The 15,041-nt window shown below is 43.3% G+C and overlaps 5 protein-coding genes across 5 annotated transcripts; 2 read left to right on the top strand and 3 right to left on the bottom strand.

The window, feature by feature from the left end:
- Positions 1-60: 60 nt before the first annotated feature.
- On the bottom strand, positions 61-309 carry EAE98_003845 (uncharacterized protein; the record flags this gene model as incomplete). Its single annotated transcript, XM_038951465.1, has 1 exon — positions 61-309. One exon carries the CDS (start codon positions 307-309, stop codon positions 61-63), a length of 249 nt encoding a protein of 82 aa, XP_038811938.1.
- A 2,055-nt stretch (positions 310-2,364) lies between these two features.
- EAE98_003844 (uncharacterized protein) lies at positions 2,365-4,717 on the bottom strand (the record flags this gene model as incomplete). Its single annotated transcript, XM_038951464.1, has 6 exons — positions 2,365-2,533; positions 2,584-2,668; positions 2,717-2,978; positions 3,028-4,423; positions 4,486-4,620; positions 4,677-4,717. The coding sequence occupies 6 exons, from the start codon at positions 4,715-4,717 to the stop codon at positions 2,365-2,367; spliced, it is 2,088 nt and encodes a 695-aa protein (XP_038811937.1).
- Positions 4,718-5,498: 781 nt separating this feature from the next.
- Positions 5,499-7,096, top strand: EAE98_003843 (uncharacterized protein; the record flags this gene model as incomplete). Its single annotated transcript, XM_038951463.1, has 4 exons — positions 5,499-5,737; positions 6,127-6,280; positions 6,390-6,732; positions 6,822-7,096. The coding sequence occupies 4 exons, from the start codon at positions 5,499-5,501 to the stop codon at positions 7,094-7,096; spliced, it is 1,011 nt and encodes a 336-aa protein (XP_038811936.1).
- An 87-nt stretch (positions 7,097-7,183) lies between these two features.
- Positions 7,184-10,321, bottom strand: EAE98_003842 (uncharacterized protein; the record flags this gene model as incomplete). Its single annotated transcript, XM_038951462.1, has 7 exons — positions 7,184-7,741; positions 7,795-7,942; positions 7,997-8,480; positions 8,526-8,929; positions 8,983-9,077; positions 9,146-10,167; positions 10,274-10,321. The coding sequence occupies 7 exons, from the start codon at positions 10,319-10,321 to the stop codon at positions 7,660-7,662; spliced, it is 2,283 nt and encodes a 760-aa protein (XP_038811935.1). The 3' UTR covers positions 7,184-7,659.
- A 1,190-nt stretch (positions 10,322-11,511) lies between these two features.
- Positions 11,512-14,273, top strand: EAE98_003841 (uncharacterized protein). Its single transcript, XM_038951461.1, has 7 exons — positions 11,512-12,075; positions 12,135-12,156; positions 12,207-12,255; positions 12,310-12,394; positions 12,451-13,066; positions 13,121-14,069; positions 14,128-14,273. The coding sequence occupies exons 1-7, from the start codon at positions 11,844-11,846 to the stop codon at positions 14,182-14,184; spliced, it is 2,010 nt and encodes a 669-aa protein (XP_038811934.1). The 5' UTR covers positions 11,512-11,843; the 3' UTR covers positions 14,185-14,273.
- The last annotated feature ends 768 nt before the right edge of the window (positions 14,274-15,041 follow it).

The raw sequence follows: 15,041 nt of genomic DNA, 5'->3' as shown, positions 1-15,041 counted from the left end.
CCACCTTTAACAAAGATTAGTCCCGTGTTAAAATGAGTCATTATGAAATAGACTTACAACTCAAATCTTGAAATCATCATCATCTAGCTCAATAAGCATCGACGGACTTGGAGGTGGATTTGGAGGAGGAGATGGCGGATCATCTCTTGACATATTTGATGCCGAGACAAATTCGACTTTTTGATAATGATATACTCGTCGGTGGGGTGCTCGAACTTGCAGAGCTCCAAGTGATAGAGCTGGAGGAGCAGCTTTACGCTGACGCTGCTGAAGACGCGAAGAGGAAAGATTTGCTTGAGCAATAGCCATCTTTCTTATCTGATCCGAAAGAAAGATTATGGAAAATGTATAGAAATTAGAATTGAATTTATCATTAACTCCGAGACTAGATATGGATAGGGTCGGTAATCTCCCGTAAGAAGAAATATGATGCTCAAAAAAAAGTAAATCTAGGCAAACAAGCCACTTTCGGAGAATTACCTAGATGGAAGCTGAAAGTCTCTAAAAAGCACTTGGGTCAAGAAACCACTTTCTTTGCCGACCTTCTATTGTATTTAAATACCCTGTGCTGTTCCTCCTATCTTCTAGATCTATCGTAAAATTTTCAAATGTTCCATAGGCGCCTTCGATACCCGCAAAATGCTTCTACGTGCTTTTGTCACACTGAAGCCCTGTCTAGACCCTCCATACAACCGTACTCCCGACGGCTCTTGGAAGCCTCGAGAGGGCAGTGACATTCATTTGGTCTTGGCTCTCGTCCTGTTTTCCAGAACTCATTTCCAATAGATAGATACTCGTTGAACGAAGCCTTCCAAATCGTGGGGATACACACACAGAACGCTCGCAATAACAACACACCGCAAGAAAACGAAAAAAGAACAACAACTACAACAACAACAATCCATCACCCGGGAAGCGGACACCAGAGAAATTTCCACGCGTTCCAGAAGCAAACATTCGAAAATGCGACAAATCACATTTCGCCAATCTCATCGTTTGGATCCCTTCACCGCGGATAGGATGGATGGAAGAGAAGTAAGCGATATCGGGGAAGAGTCATCGCTTCGCATTGCATGAATACTCAGTATGTCTGCATAACCTCCCTCGCCACTTTTCCACCTACCAGCAACAGTATGGCTCATCTCCCTCGGCACGTTGCACCCCTGATGTATCTATCTGCAAGCATTGCACTTCTCTCATCTTCTCGCACAAGCAAACACTTTCTTTTCTCGACCCTTCGTACGTACTGTACAAACACTTAAAAGCCTCACGAAGTACCAAACCAACGTTCTCCACATCGCAATACCACCAGCACGGTACTCGTACACTCGTGCACTCCACTCGTCCTGCCACCCATTCTCCACCATTCCAAGGACCCGGACATGAAGTCCGTCAGTACCACATCTTCTCAAAAAGAGAACACACACACACACACACACACACTCTCTCTCTCTCTCCCCCTACATGTGTCCCTCACCCTCACCGATCAACCGAGACACTCCCACCTCACACCAAAGAAACAAGCATCTCCAAAGCATTCCCGTGTCTCCGCTTCCCGTTTGTATTCTCAAGAGATCTTGTGTACGATCTGGAAATTCTCCCGATACCGCGGGTGCGACCTCCTTTCATTTTCTCGAATCGGTCATGGTCCCCATTTCCCCGCATATTGGCTTCATTTCGAAGGAGAAACAACCCCAGGCAAAGCAAGGCAAAGAAACGTTATTCGAGCTTCGCGTTACATCCAACCAATTATTAGCAGCTATGTCTTGCGGAAGGGAAGTTGATGAAACACCAACACTCGATACGAGCAAATCTTACGATTGTGTACGATTCCGCCGGGGTGGTAGCGCGAGCACGTCATGTTGTGTAATGTCCCACTTTCATTGCGCAAAAATCGTTGGTAGGAATTAATTCTCTCTTTCTTTGCAAATGGGGCAACTATCTAGATACTAAGTTATGTCCCTGAAACTAGCTGTAGGCACCAATGAACGAGGCGGGAAAAGATTGAAGAAAAAGAACTAAAGAGTTACAACCATTTCGCTGTAAACAACATTAAAGTCAAGCTTGCCATTCATTCATTCGCCTTATGCTTCCAAACCAAGATATTCTTGAATCGGTGTATTCTCGGTACGATCTTTCCCATTCATGTCCACCACCGCGTCCATGTATTCCACACATCATTATGCTCCACGCAAAAGAAAAGTAGGTATCGTATGTGGTTGTGAGATAGAAAAAAAACGAGTCTAAGGTAAATGGGCCAACACAGTACTTGCGGTGAGTATCTAATCAACGTTCCTCGGTTGCTTCCCTGCCTCGGACTTTCTTGACCCGGAAGGATCGCTGCATTTAATTCGGACAGTAGCTTTATTGTACTTGACTAACAATTTCGCTCGCCTTTGAAAGTGATTCAACCATTTGTTGACATTCCTTTCTTCTTCGAACAGTGTAGTCGCTTTCCTTGAGCAAATCATCAAGAGTATCGGTTCTGTACATGTTCTCGAGAAGCTCTCGTTGCATTTCATCCTTGGTATATCTACAACAGGTTAATTAAATATAAATTGCGAATTACTCAGGGGTTCTTACTGGACGAGGTTAAGCATAATGGCTTTTGGTACCATATCAATCATGGTTCGCTTTACGATGTTGTAATACGAGTTGATTAGAAGTTCTAGAAAGAGTTAGCAATGACAACTGAAAGTGTTTTAATTCGACTTACTAATAATCTCAACTTCTGTGCCTTCTCTCTCCGACAAAGTTCCAGAGGCCTTAAGAATTGGAGGTGGGGCTTCCATAGCAGCCATCTTCTTCTTATTCTTGGAAGCAAAGAAACTTCCAAAGAAGCCACCATTTTGTTCGCCCATTCCATCAAGTGTTGGGCTTGCTGTACGTGCAGGCGTTGATGGAATTGGCTTTCCTGACTTGGGATCAACCTGGACGGGCTTTGATGCATTATGTCTTTCACTAACAATAGCCATAGCCTGTAAAATAGATTAGTAAAAATTATGAAGTGATGAACATCAAACTTACTCTGTGACCGTTGAGGAAGTCGGGATGACCAGTATTGATATAGCACGATTCCATTGCCACCAAATCTTTTACGAGTTTATTGGCGGGATCCATCGCTTTTTTGAAGAATGCAATGACGACAGCATGGAATTTCTCCTTGAGTTGAGGATACCTGCGGAATAGCTGCTTGGCAAGAAGTTGGTTGAGGATCCTGACCAGCTCGTCGTATACCAAAGAAGCGCACTTCAAACTGGGTTCTTCCAGGCGCTTAATTTGTTGTTTAACGATTAGCTCGAAAGCAGTGGTACCGACAAAAAGCGCAGGCGAAGAACCAGAGGAGTTATATAGGATAGTTCTAATATCAATATCCTTAACTTGATCAAATGGATCCACAGCCTTAACACCATTCGAATAAAGTTCGTGGAAGACGAAACTGATTCTAGCACCACCTGAGAGTTCGATACTAGAGAGTTCCTGGTTATTACCCTCCAAGACCGTCCGCCATTCATTTGTGAATTCTGTAATGATGTTGAGCACAATGTTTGCACTATTTCCAAGCATCGAATCTCCAAGACCTGCCAACTCTGCAGTGTACTTTTGTAACGAAGTCTGAATACGAGCCTTAATATCTGGGAGAGTTTGCTTGATATGCATCATCAAGATGAGGTTCAGCTTCCTGGCGAGGTATGGAGTTCCGCAATAAGTGCTCTTATTCTTGTATGCTCGGTGGTTTTCGAAGAAGTTCTTCTCGTTTTCCAATGCTGCAGTAATCTGCTTCTTATTGTCGATATCCCTCTGACCTCTGTTGACAACTGGAACATAACCTAATCTCAGGGGAATAATTCTTCCAGCCAAAATGTCCACAACGTCAGTTCCGTCGTCCATCAAATCGACCTTTGTCAAAACACCAATAGTTCTTTGACCTTCTGGGTCGACTTCTCGCGCAAGCTTCAATCCGTCGGAGTTAGCCAAATCGGTATTGGCACCTGTAACAGCAAGAATGATAGCGTTTGGTTTGCTAATCTGCTTAAGAACCATCTCCTTAATCTGTCTTTCAATATCTCTTGGTTGATCTCCAACTGGAACCTTGGTCAAACCAGGCAAATCGACAAGGGTAAGCGTGAGAACATTTGGAGAGTATATGCGAAGGTTAATAGGAGCTGGAGAGATTCCCGCATTGCGACCTGTCTTCGCCTCTGTTTCCTTCACAATCTCCTCTCTAATCTTGTTGAAATCATGGAACTTTTGCCCAGGGATATGAAGAAACTCGCCCCATTCATCAGCATTCGCTTCTTTATCACCTCCAGCGGCCAGTTCCTCCGAGTCCTTTACCCCGTTTGATTTCGCGGGAGCTGGTCGATTGATAAGTTGTAGAATAAGGGGTCGTCTAGTAACAATACCGGTTCCTCGAGGTAAACTGCGCATCATCATAGATTTAGCATATGTATAACACTGCGGATACGTACGTGGCAGACTCACAAGTCTCTACCAACTATGTTTTCTAAGACCGAACTCTTTCCACTCGACTGACTTCCCACCACTGCGATTTGAGGAAGATCTATGGGATTTTGTACACCGACGGTCGTGAATACATCCTGGAGCTTATTCACCAATCTGCAGCATTTGTTAGCTATACAGCGCAATGAAATACAGCTTAAGGAGGTCCCAACGTTATAAGACCGGGGTCAGAGATACCGCCTTGTGCGGCCATGATTGCGTATGAGTGTTGATTTTCAAGGGAGATGGATAGTTTGAGGGTATAGCAAGATCTTTCTGCAAGCTTGTCACTTGTTGGTATTTTCTGATTTTAAGAAAATGGGAGTTGGAGAAGTTCCTGTTTTAGAATGCTACTGACTCCTGTTGATATTCTGTTGTTTAAAACAAACAGGCGTGCGAGGCCAACTTCCACGAGGTGAGGCTAGTAATATGGCCCGTGCTCAGATCCTCAGCAAGATGGATACCTTTGATGCAGAAAAGTGTTTGGCTTGGCTTGGCTTGGGTTTAGATTCTCATATGATTGTCAGTAGGCTAGGTATCTGGAGGATAAAAGTTTGATCGTTTTCAGTGATTTCTGGTAAGAAGGATTCTTCGTTCTTAACAGTGAGTAAACCCCAAGTGTCTAAGGAGAATCTATCAAATCACAAAATATTGAAATGTTTGAATGGATGAGAAGTCTCTGAAATCCAGTGGGGGCGCGGGGTTGATACCCAAGCCAAGGAGGGTGTGGTAAGGAGTCAGAAACAGCTCACATATATTAGGTACTTATTAAATCATAGCAAAGACATTTACTCATCTATTGGTCTCTAGCTCAGTGAATACTTGGTATTACACACACAGCAAAAAACAAACAAGCCCATTAGCTTCGTCATCACCCTTACGACGCATTTTCGCCAGAGCATTAGGCATCTGTATATCATAGCAGGCAAGCACGTGCCCAACCCCCTTTCCAACATTTACGAATACGCGGATAACTTCCACCACCCAATCCGACCATGTCGCCAAAAATTATCACCGTCATTGGATCTCTCAATACCGATCTCGTAACGCTCACCCCCCGCGTTCCCACTGGCGGCGAAACTTTAACCGCTACGTCCTTCAGTACTGGTCCCGGCGGAAAAGGTGCCAATCAAGCTGTGGCATGTGCTCGTCTCTCAAGACCCAATCCCGCTTCCGCTCCATCTCATACTAGCGATGTTCTGGTCAAGATGATTGGTGCAGTTGGTGATGATGAGTAGGTCTTTTATTTCTCCTTTACCGAAATCACATCACACTTCCTTATTTCACATACCTACCTACAAGTGGGTTTCTCTCGTTCTGTTTTGTTACGTCTTCAAGTCAAGGAAATTATGCAAGGCTTCTATTCTGGACTTTCTTGCTGCGTGATTGGTTTTATAGTACCAAGTTTTGTCAGTTAAATAGAAGAAGTACAAGCTTCCGGAGAGTAAAAGATAATCAGCCTATCCTTTTTTTCAATGGGCTATTCATATGTTCCACTAGTTTTGACAACGGCAGGGGAAAACCCCCTCCTTCGCCCAAAATGATCAGACTTTCCATATTCCTCCAGGCGCCTCTTATACGATATCTAATCACATTTATATTAACAAACTAACATCCCCTAAGATTCGGTCCCTCCCTTATCTCCTCCCTCAAAGACTCTCTCATCGACACAACCTCGATCCAAACCATCCCCTCCCAATCCACCGGCGTAGCAGTAATCCTCGTGGAATCCGATAGCGGCGAAAATCGCATCCTCCTTTCCCCAGGCGCAAACCACGTGAGTTAACCTACTTTTCATAATCCATCCCCTTCAAGACCAAACTTCATTCCAACCTCTTCTCCAACAAACAAAACAAAACAAAACACACCACTAACCCACAACCCAGTCCCTCCTCCCCTCCACCTTCACAGCCCCCACCTCCCTCAGCACCCCCCTCCCCACCCTGCTCGTCCTACAACTCGAAATCCCCCTCGAAACCGTCCTCCAAATCCTCACCCTCGCCTCCAACCTCTCCATCCCCATCCTCCTTAACCCCGCTCCCGCCATCAAACTCCCCGACTCCGCCTACCCCTCCATCACCCACCTGATCCTCAACGAAACCGAAGCCGCCATCCTCACTTCGCGTCCCGTCTCCGCCGTCGAAGATCCCTCGTTTGATTGGCGCGTCGTCACAGATGAGTTTCTCAGCAAAGGCGTCAAGACGGTTATCGTAACGCTCGGGTCGAAAGGTTCGTCCATCATCACTTCACTAGTTCAAAATATACTCATTCCCATCCCAACCCAAACCCCAAACTAACTCCCGCCTCCTCCCATCTAGGAGCCATCCTTGCGACCTCCAAGACCTACACCCATATCCCCGCCGAATCCAACATAAAAGTAGTCGACACCACCGCCGCAGGCGACACATTCGTCGGAGCCTACGCCGTCGATCTCGTGCGCCATACTTCTTCAAACACCCAATCCGCCGATCACGATGAAATCCTGCTCTCCGCCGTTCAAAAAGCTTGTAAAGCGGCCGCTCGAACAGTCGAGAAAGAAGGTGCTCAGAGTGCGATTCCTTGGGCTGATGAGATTGATGTTAAGAGGAATTAGTCTTTACTACTTAATACCTAGGTACCCGAATTCATAGATCTATAGAAATTTAGACATTCTTTTCCCTCCATAGAAGAGGATGTCAAAGATACACTAGCAGAGAATTCGACATATCAACATTCAAGACTTCAATGATACCATCTAGTCGGTTCGCGATCAATGTATTAGATTATATCTATCATTTCATGCCATGCATTTATTTGCCTTGCCTTGCCTCGCCATTCCATCCAACCACATCTCACTGAATAGCTCTGACTTGATTCACTCGCCATCGATCCATCAGCGTATACGTAAAGGTCTAAAGCATTGAAAAACAATTTACAAAAACGCACACTGACTAAAACTCCATCGCCGTTGCCGTATGTTATGTCCCAAACACCATTGATGCCTACCCATATGCAATCCTTCCTGCATTCCACCCAATCGCCACCCCGAGAGTTGTATGTAACGTGAACAAATAAAAATAAAGTTGATGAAAGATGCAAAACAATGAAAGGAGAAATTGTAGCATCATTTCTCATAAAGCATTACGAGAGGCCCGTGCACTGGCGTGAAATTTCCAATCACCAGCCATTAGATTCACGCTGCGAGCCATTGAATACACTCTGTTTAGAGACTCCTTGAAGACTATTCTCGCTCGACCATCTGGTAGATTTGTTAGCTCGATTCATGCCTTGATCGGATGGTATAAAACTTACATTCGAACTTTGCCGTCATCACCAGCGGAAGCGAACATTCTTGGATTCATTGGATTCCAAGAAATTGCATTGCAGCAACCTTTCTTGTGAGCTTCTAGCTTTTCTACCACTGAACCGTTCTCTCGGTGGTATATCACAACATTGCCCTCTATAGGTGAATGTATTAGTAATGCAGGCGTACAATCCAAAATCCGAATCTTACCTTCACTTCCGCTAACCACAAAACTTTCATTGGCACCACCGAAAGAGCTTCTGATAATAAATTCACCCCCTTTATCCCCAGATACGAAGGTTCGAATTGTTTCGCCGGTATCTATATCCAACATGCGTGTTTCTCCAGTGTTACAATGTATCAGTAGGTGCCTTGAGTTATCGCTGACGTTGATCGAGCATAGCTGAACTTTGAGGTCCAGCTCATATTCAAGCTCGTGAGTTATGAAATTGTAAACATAGAGATGGGTCAAGTGTTCGATGGCCACTAGTCGGCTCCCGTCTGGTGTAAGTGCTATATCTCGAATACGATGATCTCGGCTCCAATCATATACGAGCTCACCATTGATATTCCACTGGCATAAGTTCTTTGTAGTAGCCAAGCAACCTGTGATAAAGGATTGTCCATCCGATGTCCATACACAACAGGAAACAGGCTCCCCAAAACGAGGGAGCTTCATTAACAAATCGCCAGTCTAAGAAATCAGCGAGGGAATCTTGAATATGGACTTTTAACTTACTGCAGTATTCCACAACAAAGCTCTGTTATCACGCCCACATGTGACCATTCTCGTGTCATCAGGACTCCAAGCAAAAGAACAGACTCCACCTTCATGTTCAGAAAAGGAAGTATGGACACTGAAAGCCGGAACATTATAAATAACAAGAACACCATCGCTGCCACAGCTTGCCAATAGAGTTCCATCGTGTGAGAATTTTGTATCCCATACTTCACCAGCATGTTTAGTAAGTTCCATGATGGGCCGCAATGGAACGTTACTTCGGTCGCATGTGTGATCTTGGTACAGCGAAGGTGATTCGTGTGTGTTGTGATAAACGCATGTAGATATCTGATGTTGTTTTACTTGGTCAAAAAGTGTGGCCAAGCGATTCTCAGGTAACATGGCTGATGGTGAAATGCATCCTAGAAGAGTGTTAGTATCACCCAGTAACCGATGTCATTAACAAAAATCTTACTAGATAGTTGTGAGAGGAGTAAATGTCTGGATTGTCCAGCGGCCCCATCCCAATTAGCCTTGACCTTGAGGTCCGCAGGTGTACACATCAGTAAGCTAGTACAGGTGATCAGTGCTTGCTTGGTCGAGATAAAGATTGTAGAAATATATCAACAAAAGCATACCTTGATAGAAAATGCAACTTGGCGGTATCTTGATATAGTGGAGTAAGCTCGGATCGCAAAACGTTTATTGCTCTGCCCATGTCTTTTCGTTCAAGTAATTCCAAGAACTTTTGTTGCCGCATCCAAAACCTCATGATATTCTTGTCCACACCATCTCGGAGAACCAATCCATTCCCATGAATATTAACTCCGCCTCCATCTGTAGATCCCCCAAAAAGCAGTTCTTCCGCTTCGGTCCACTCGCCCTGTAAAACTGCATTTCGGAAAGCTGCTACAATCGGACTTTCAAGATCATAACCACTTTCCTGACTTAGTCTCGCTGCAGCACCATTGTAACCCAAGTCAGTCAAAGCTTGGACCAAGATCCTAGTGACTTCCTCTCTATTATGTCCAAAATATGAAGATGTTGTTTTGACACCTGCATCTGAGTGTCCATTGGTGCTTGATCCATTCATGGCTACCGAGGAAGAATGTGCACCATTGGCAGAGTTTGAGAGGGCTGCCTTGTGTAAACGAGATGTCTCCGCTCCATTTGAGAATGGTTTAGAGCTACCGTTCGTGGTACTATCCTCCACTTCAGATCTCATACTAGCACTTTGACGTCTTCTTTTGTTGCGGTGTTCGCTTTCTAGGTTTGAAGGATTCGAAGAGTCTCCAGGACTCGAAGAAGTGTTTGATTGTTCCCCTCGGTCAATAGTATGATCTCGACGTCTACGACCGAGGACTTGATCTTGAGCACGTCTCGGCCGGAGCTCAGCTTGAGGTATACCACGAGTTCTAGCAGTTTGCCTAGTTGTAGAATCTATGCTATGTCTCTCGAGAGAAGGCGGGGGGTCGATTTGATCTGATCTGTGATGTGATGGCGGTAGAGGGGCTTGGGCTGAGAAGATAGTGCTGGTTGATGGTTGAGGGGAAGTCGGGATGGGTGGGTCGTCGGGGATGGATAAGGATAATGGTGGTATATGGGGGCTGTCGTCTGCCAGGACGAAATCTGCGGAAGTGCCGCTGCTTGAATGTAGATTCTAGAGAGGGGCCTCAAGAATCTTATGGGGGTTGTTAAATTGAGGCACCAAGATGCAAGTTGTTGTGATGCAAGTTGTTGTAATGCAGGCAAAAGTTGAAGTAAACAAGTATAGAAAGTCTGGGGTTGTCGTGGTTAAATGCTTGCCTTTGCATCTGTAAGACGAACCGAAGCTCGAGCGAAGTAGAAGCAGCTAATAGAGTGAATGATTAGAATCCGTCAAAGAGGTGGGTTCGAACAGAACTTGTGGAGTGAATTCGAATGTTCATGGAGAGAGATGGAATGGATGAATGAATCACAAAGGATCTTATCAATGTTATTCACATACTTATTCGTTGCAGTACGTATAGAGTTCGTGATGATTTATTAAAGACGAAAAGAGATTTAAAAAAGTCAATCGAGCTCTCTCTTCATGTATGTAGGGAGGTATTTCTCATTGTAACTGTAAGTCCGTAATGGAAGGATGTCGGACAGGTATTTGGGGTTCCAGCACATGAGGTATGGATGGATCATAATGGATGATACCTAGGAAGGTGGGTAGGTATGTACTAGGTAGGTATGTGCTTGGATTAGGAATACGGTGGACCATTGGCCCTTTCCAGTCAGCAGCAGTCAGTCACCCTACCCTATCATGATTCTTATCAACCTGGGAGGACTGATAGATAGACTTTTCAAGAACATGTGCTACATATAAACTTAATCTACCACCAAGCCGCTTTGAGACTACACATCTGCAGATGGATTGACTGGTGATGATTCACATTATGATACTAGGTTGAGAAGGAAGTGCATGTAAGAAGAGATATGTGACCTCATCAAATGGACGGTGCTGTGGTTTGAGAGAGGGGGGGAGAGAAGAAGAGGAACAGGAAGATGGAATGAATGAATTCACAAAGATATATAATATAGCACCGGTGAGCACCTACATAGGTACTGGGTATTCTTGAGAAGAGAAGGCGACGATAATCTATGTAGGTACATCTATCTACCTACCTAGGCTCCTAGGTCCCAATAGGTAGCTACTTATTCAGGTACGGTACCGCATACATCCATTATTACTACAGAGACCTAAAACTATGATAAATAAACCCACCTTTATTACCATCCCTCCCACCATTTACTAATCATTCTCGCCATTATCCGCTCTCGCCGCTGTCCGTACCAATTGAAAGCGTGTATCATTCAAGATCATCAATGGTGGGGGAAACTTGGGACAGGAATGAAGGCGTGTCTTTAGAGCAGTACGAGCGGTGTTTATCAAATACATATGTTGTAAGCTCAGTCAGGTACATATCTACGAGATATACCCACCAACCTATTACTCGGATACTACCTACCAACTACCTTTGTAGATAGACTCAAGATAAAGTGCACCCAGACCTTCACATCGTATCTGTGAGTAAAAGCTTCAAGCCTGCCTGCAACGGTAGTAATAACAAGGCTTGTTTGTACGTACTCCAAGGCTCCTTCCGTTGACCGACTGATATCCATATCCACTTGGTCTATAATTGATCTCTCTCGACGCCCCGGTACCATTGATCCTGTCTACATGTCATGTACTCGTACTCGTACATAATACACACATCGTACATATTCCACTCCCACCTAACTTTCAATCTGGAGTTGGTTGGTTAATAATTAATTAAATTCCCATTCGTCTCCATCCTTGATCCTTTTATGTCACTTGGTCTTCGTCCTCGTTTGAAAGCTCGGCCCTCATTCTTAGATCTCATCAAAATCCAACATATTGATACCTTGTCAATAGCTCCAGTCGAGCTTAATCAAGAGCCATTACCACAACTTCCTCTATCACCCCCTCCAACAACAATCCAATTCGTAGTTCCTAATTCAAGCAAAGAAATCGCCAACATGGCTCCTCAACGAGATGCAGATGGAGAGGAACAATTTGGTTGGTCTTGTCCTGTTTTCCCTATCCTACCAACATAATTGCTAATCGCCTGTCGACAGGTTCAATTTACTCCGTCTCAGGGTTTGTGAAAGACTTCATCAATATGTCTTCCTCCAGCTAATTATCTTTAGTCCGGTCGTAGTGGCAGAGAATATGATCGGAGTTGCCATGTACGAGTTGGTAGGTTTGATTTACCAATTTAAACCAACTATTGTGTTGCTAACTCATGAATAGGTTAGAGTCGGTCACGATAATCTCGTCGGTGAAGTTATTCGAATCGAAGCGGATAGAGCGACTATTCAAGTATACGAGGAAACAGGTATGGGAAAACATGTGGCTTTGGGTTGGAATTTTAACTGACTGTTGGGTATAAAGCTGGTGTCACTGTTGGAGATCCCGTTGTGCGTACTGGAAAGCCTTTGTCCGTCGAGTTGGGCCCAGGTCTTATGGAAACAATTTACGACGGTATTCAAAGACCTCTCAAAGCTATCGCAGACAGCTCCAATAGTATCTACATTCCCCGTGGTATTTCCGCTCCAGCTTTAAACAGAGAAAAGGACTGGGACTTTAAGCCGATTATGAAGGTTGGAGATCACATTACTGGAGGCGACATTTGGGGTACCGTCTACGAGAACTCCCTCCTGGATGATCACAAGATTCTTTTCCCACCCAGAGCCAGGGGTACAATTACTCGCATTGCTGAAAAGGGAAGCTACAAGGTCGACCAAAAGATCCTCGAGGTTGAATTTGATGGCAAGAAGACCGAATATAGCATGATGCACACATGGCCTGTACGTGTACCACGACCAACTACCGAGAAGTTGGCAGCAGATAAGCCATTCATCGTTGGACAACGTGTCTTGGATGCCCTTTTCCCTAGTGTTCAAGGAGGAACTGTTGCCATTCCAGGTGCTTTCGGTTGTGGTAAGACTGTTATTAGTCAATCGGTTTCTAAGTTCTCGAACAGTGATATCATTGTATATGTTGGATGGTAAGTTTTCGTCTTTTCAAAATCACGGCGACATGATACTAATATCATATATAGTGGAGAGCGTGGAAATGAGATGGCTGAAGTCTTGATGGATTTCCCAGAACTTTCCATTGAAATTGATGGACGCAAAGAACCTATCATGAAGCGTACAACACTTATTGCCAACACATCCAATATGCCTGTCGCCGCTCGTGAAGCTTCTATCTATACAGGTATTACAATCAGCGAATATTTCAGGGATCAGGGAAAGGATGTTGCCATGATGGCAGATTCTACATCTCGTTGGGCTGAGGCTCTTCGTGAAATTTCTGGTCGTTTGGGAGAGATGCCTGCTGATCAAGGTTTCCCCGCTTATCTTGGAGCTAAACTTGCTAGTTTCTACGAACGTGCTGGTAAAGTTCAAGCTCTTGGTGGACCTGATCGTGAAGGTAGTGTTAGTATTGTCGGTGCCGTCAGTCCCCCTGGTGGTGATTTCTCCGATCCTGTGACAAGTAGTACTTTGGGTATTGTGCAAGTTTTCTGGGGTCTCGACAAGAAACTTGCTCAACGTAAACATTTCCCTTCTATCAATACTGCAGTCAGTTACAGTAAATATACTACTGTTCTCGACAAATACTACGAGAAGGATTTCCCCGAATTTCCCAGACTTCGAGACCGTATCAAGCAACTTTTAACTGATTCTGAAGAATTGGATCAAGTCGTTCAACTGGTTGGAAAGTCAGCATTGTCCGACCCTGACAAGATTACCCTGGATGTAGCTGCATTGGTCAAGGAAGATTTCTTGCAACAAAATGGTTACAGTGACTATGATCAATTCTGTCCTATTTGGAAGACTGAATGGATGATGAAGGCAATGATGGGATTCCACGATGAGGCTCAGAAAGCAGTCGCACAAGGTCAAAGTTGGGCTAAAGTACGTGAAGCTACCGGAGAGCTTCAATCCCATTTGAGAAATATGAAATTCGAGGTTCCAAGTGAAGGCGAGGACAAGATCACAAAGAAGGTATGTTCATCCATATTATTCATTTATCTGAGAGTATATTTATCTAACATCTTCACAGTACGAGGATCTTGTTCAAGCTATGACTGATAAATTCGCTTCGGTTACCGATGAGTAAAAGAGAGCATAATAGGCGATTGTTTGGGGGGAAGCGGTATGGTGGTTTGCATTTCTTGCTTTAACTTTATCAACGTTTTGTTGGGGTGATAGATATGAGATTGTATGCATAAACGAGCGAATGGACTTCATAAATGAATTTGCTTCAACATCTTGTTGATGTGGTCTATGTAAGTTTGACTGCTAACGGTTTATTATACAATGAACAGGCGTGAATGTCTTTGATATTGTGATTGTTGAGTACAACTAAATATCTGAAATATTTAAAATATCTAAATTATTCAGAATCAATTTCAAAATTATTAAATCATTCATCAGTCAAAATCATTCAATCATTCAAATCATTCAAAATCATTCAAATCAATTCAAATCAGTCAACTTAGTTCACATATTTAATAGTTCAATTGATTCAATCATTCAAATTATTCAAATCTTTTAAATCTTTTAAATTATTTAAATCTTCTAAATCTTCTAAATCTTCTAAATCTTCTAAATCTTCTAAATCTTCTAAATCTTCTAAATCTTCTAAATCTTCTAAATCTTCTAAATCTTCTAAATCTTCTAAATCTTCTAAATCTTCTAAATCTTCTAAATCTTCTAAATCTTCTAAATCTTCTAATTATTTCAATCAATCATTTCAATCATTTCAATCATCTTAATCATTTAGATCATTTCAATCATTTCAATCATCTTAATCATTTAGATTATTTACATTATTTACATTATTTACATTATTTACATTATTTACATTATTTACATTATTTACATTATTTACATTATTTACATTATTTACATTATTTACATTATTTACATTATTTACATTATTTATATTATCTAAATTATCTAAATTATTTATAT

The sequence above is a fragment of the Botrytis deweyae genome, assembly GCF_014898535.1.
Source record: "Botrytis deweyae strain B1 chromosome Unknown BDEW_007, whole genome shotgun sequence".
NCBI lineage: Eukaryota > Fungi > Ascomycota > Leotiomycetes > Helotiales > Sclerotiniaceae > Botrytis > Botrytis deweyae.
Note: the sequence above shows the minus strand (reverse complement) of the source record. Positions and strands in the feature narration are given on the sequence as shown.

Coding starts and splice junctions, on each gene's coding strand:
- EAE98_003841 (XM_038951461.1), top strand. CDS start 11,844: ATGTCACTTGGTCTTCGTCCTCGTTTGAAAGCTCGGCCCTCATTCTTA. Junction 12,157..12,206: donor TCAATTTACTCCGTCTCAGG/GTTTGTGAAAGA, acceptor AATTATCTTTAG/TCCGGTCGTAGTGGCAGAGA. Junction 13,067..13,120: donor ATCATTGTATATGTTGGATG/GTAAGTTTTCGT, acceptor TATCATATATAG/TGGAGAGCGTGGAAATGAGA.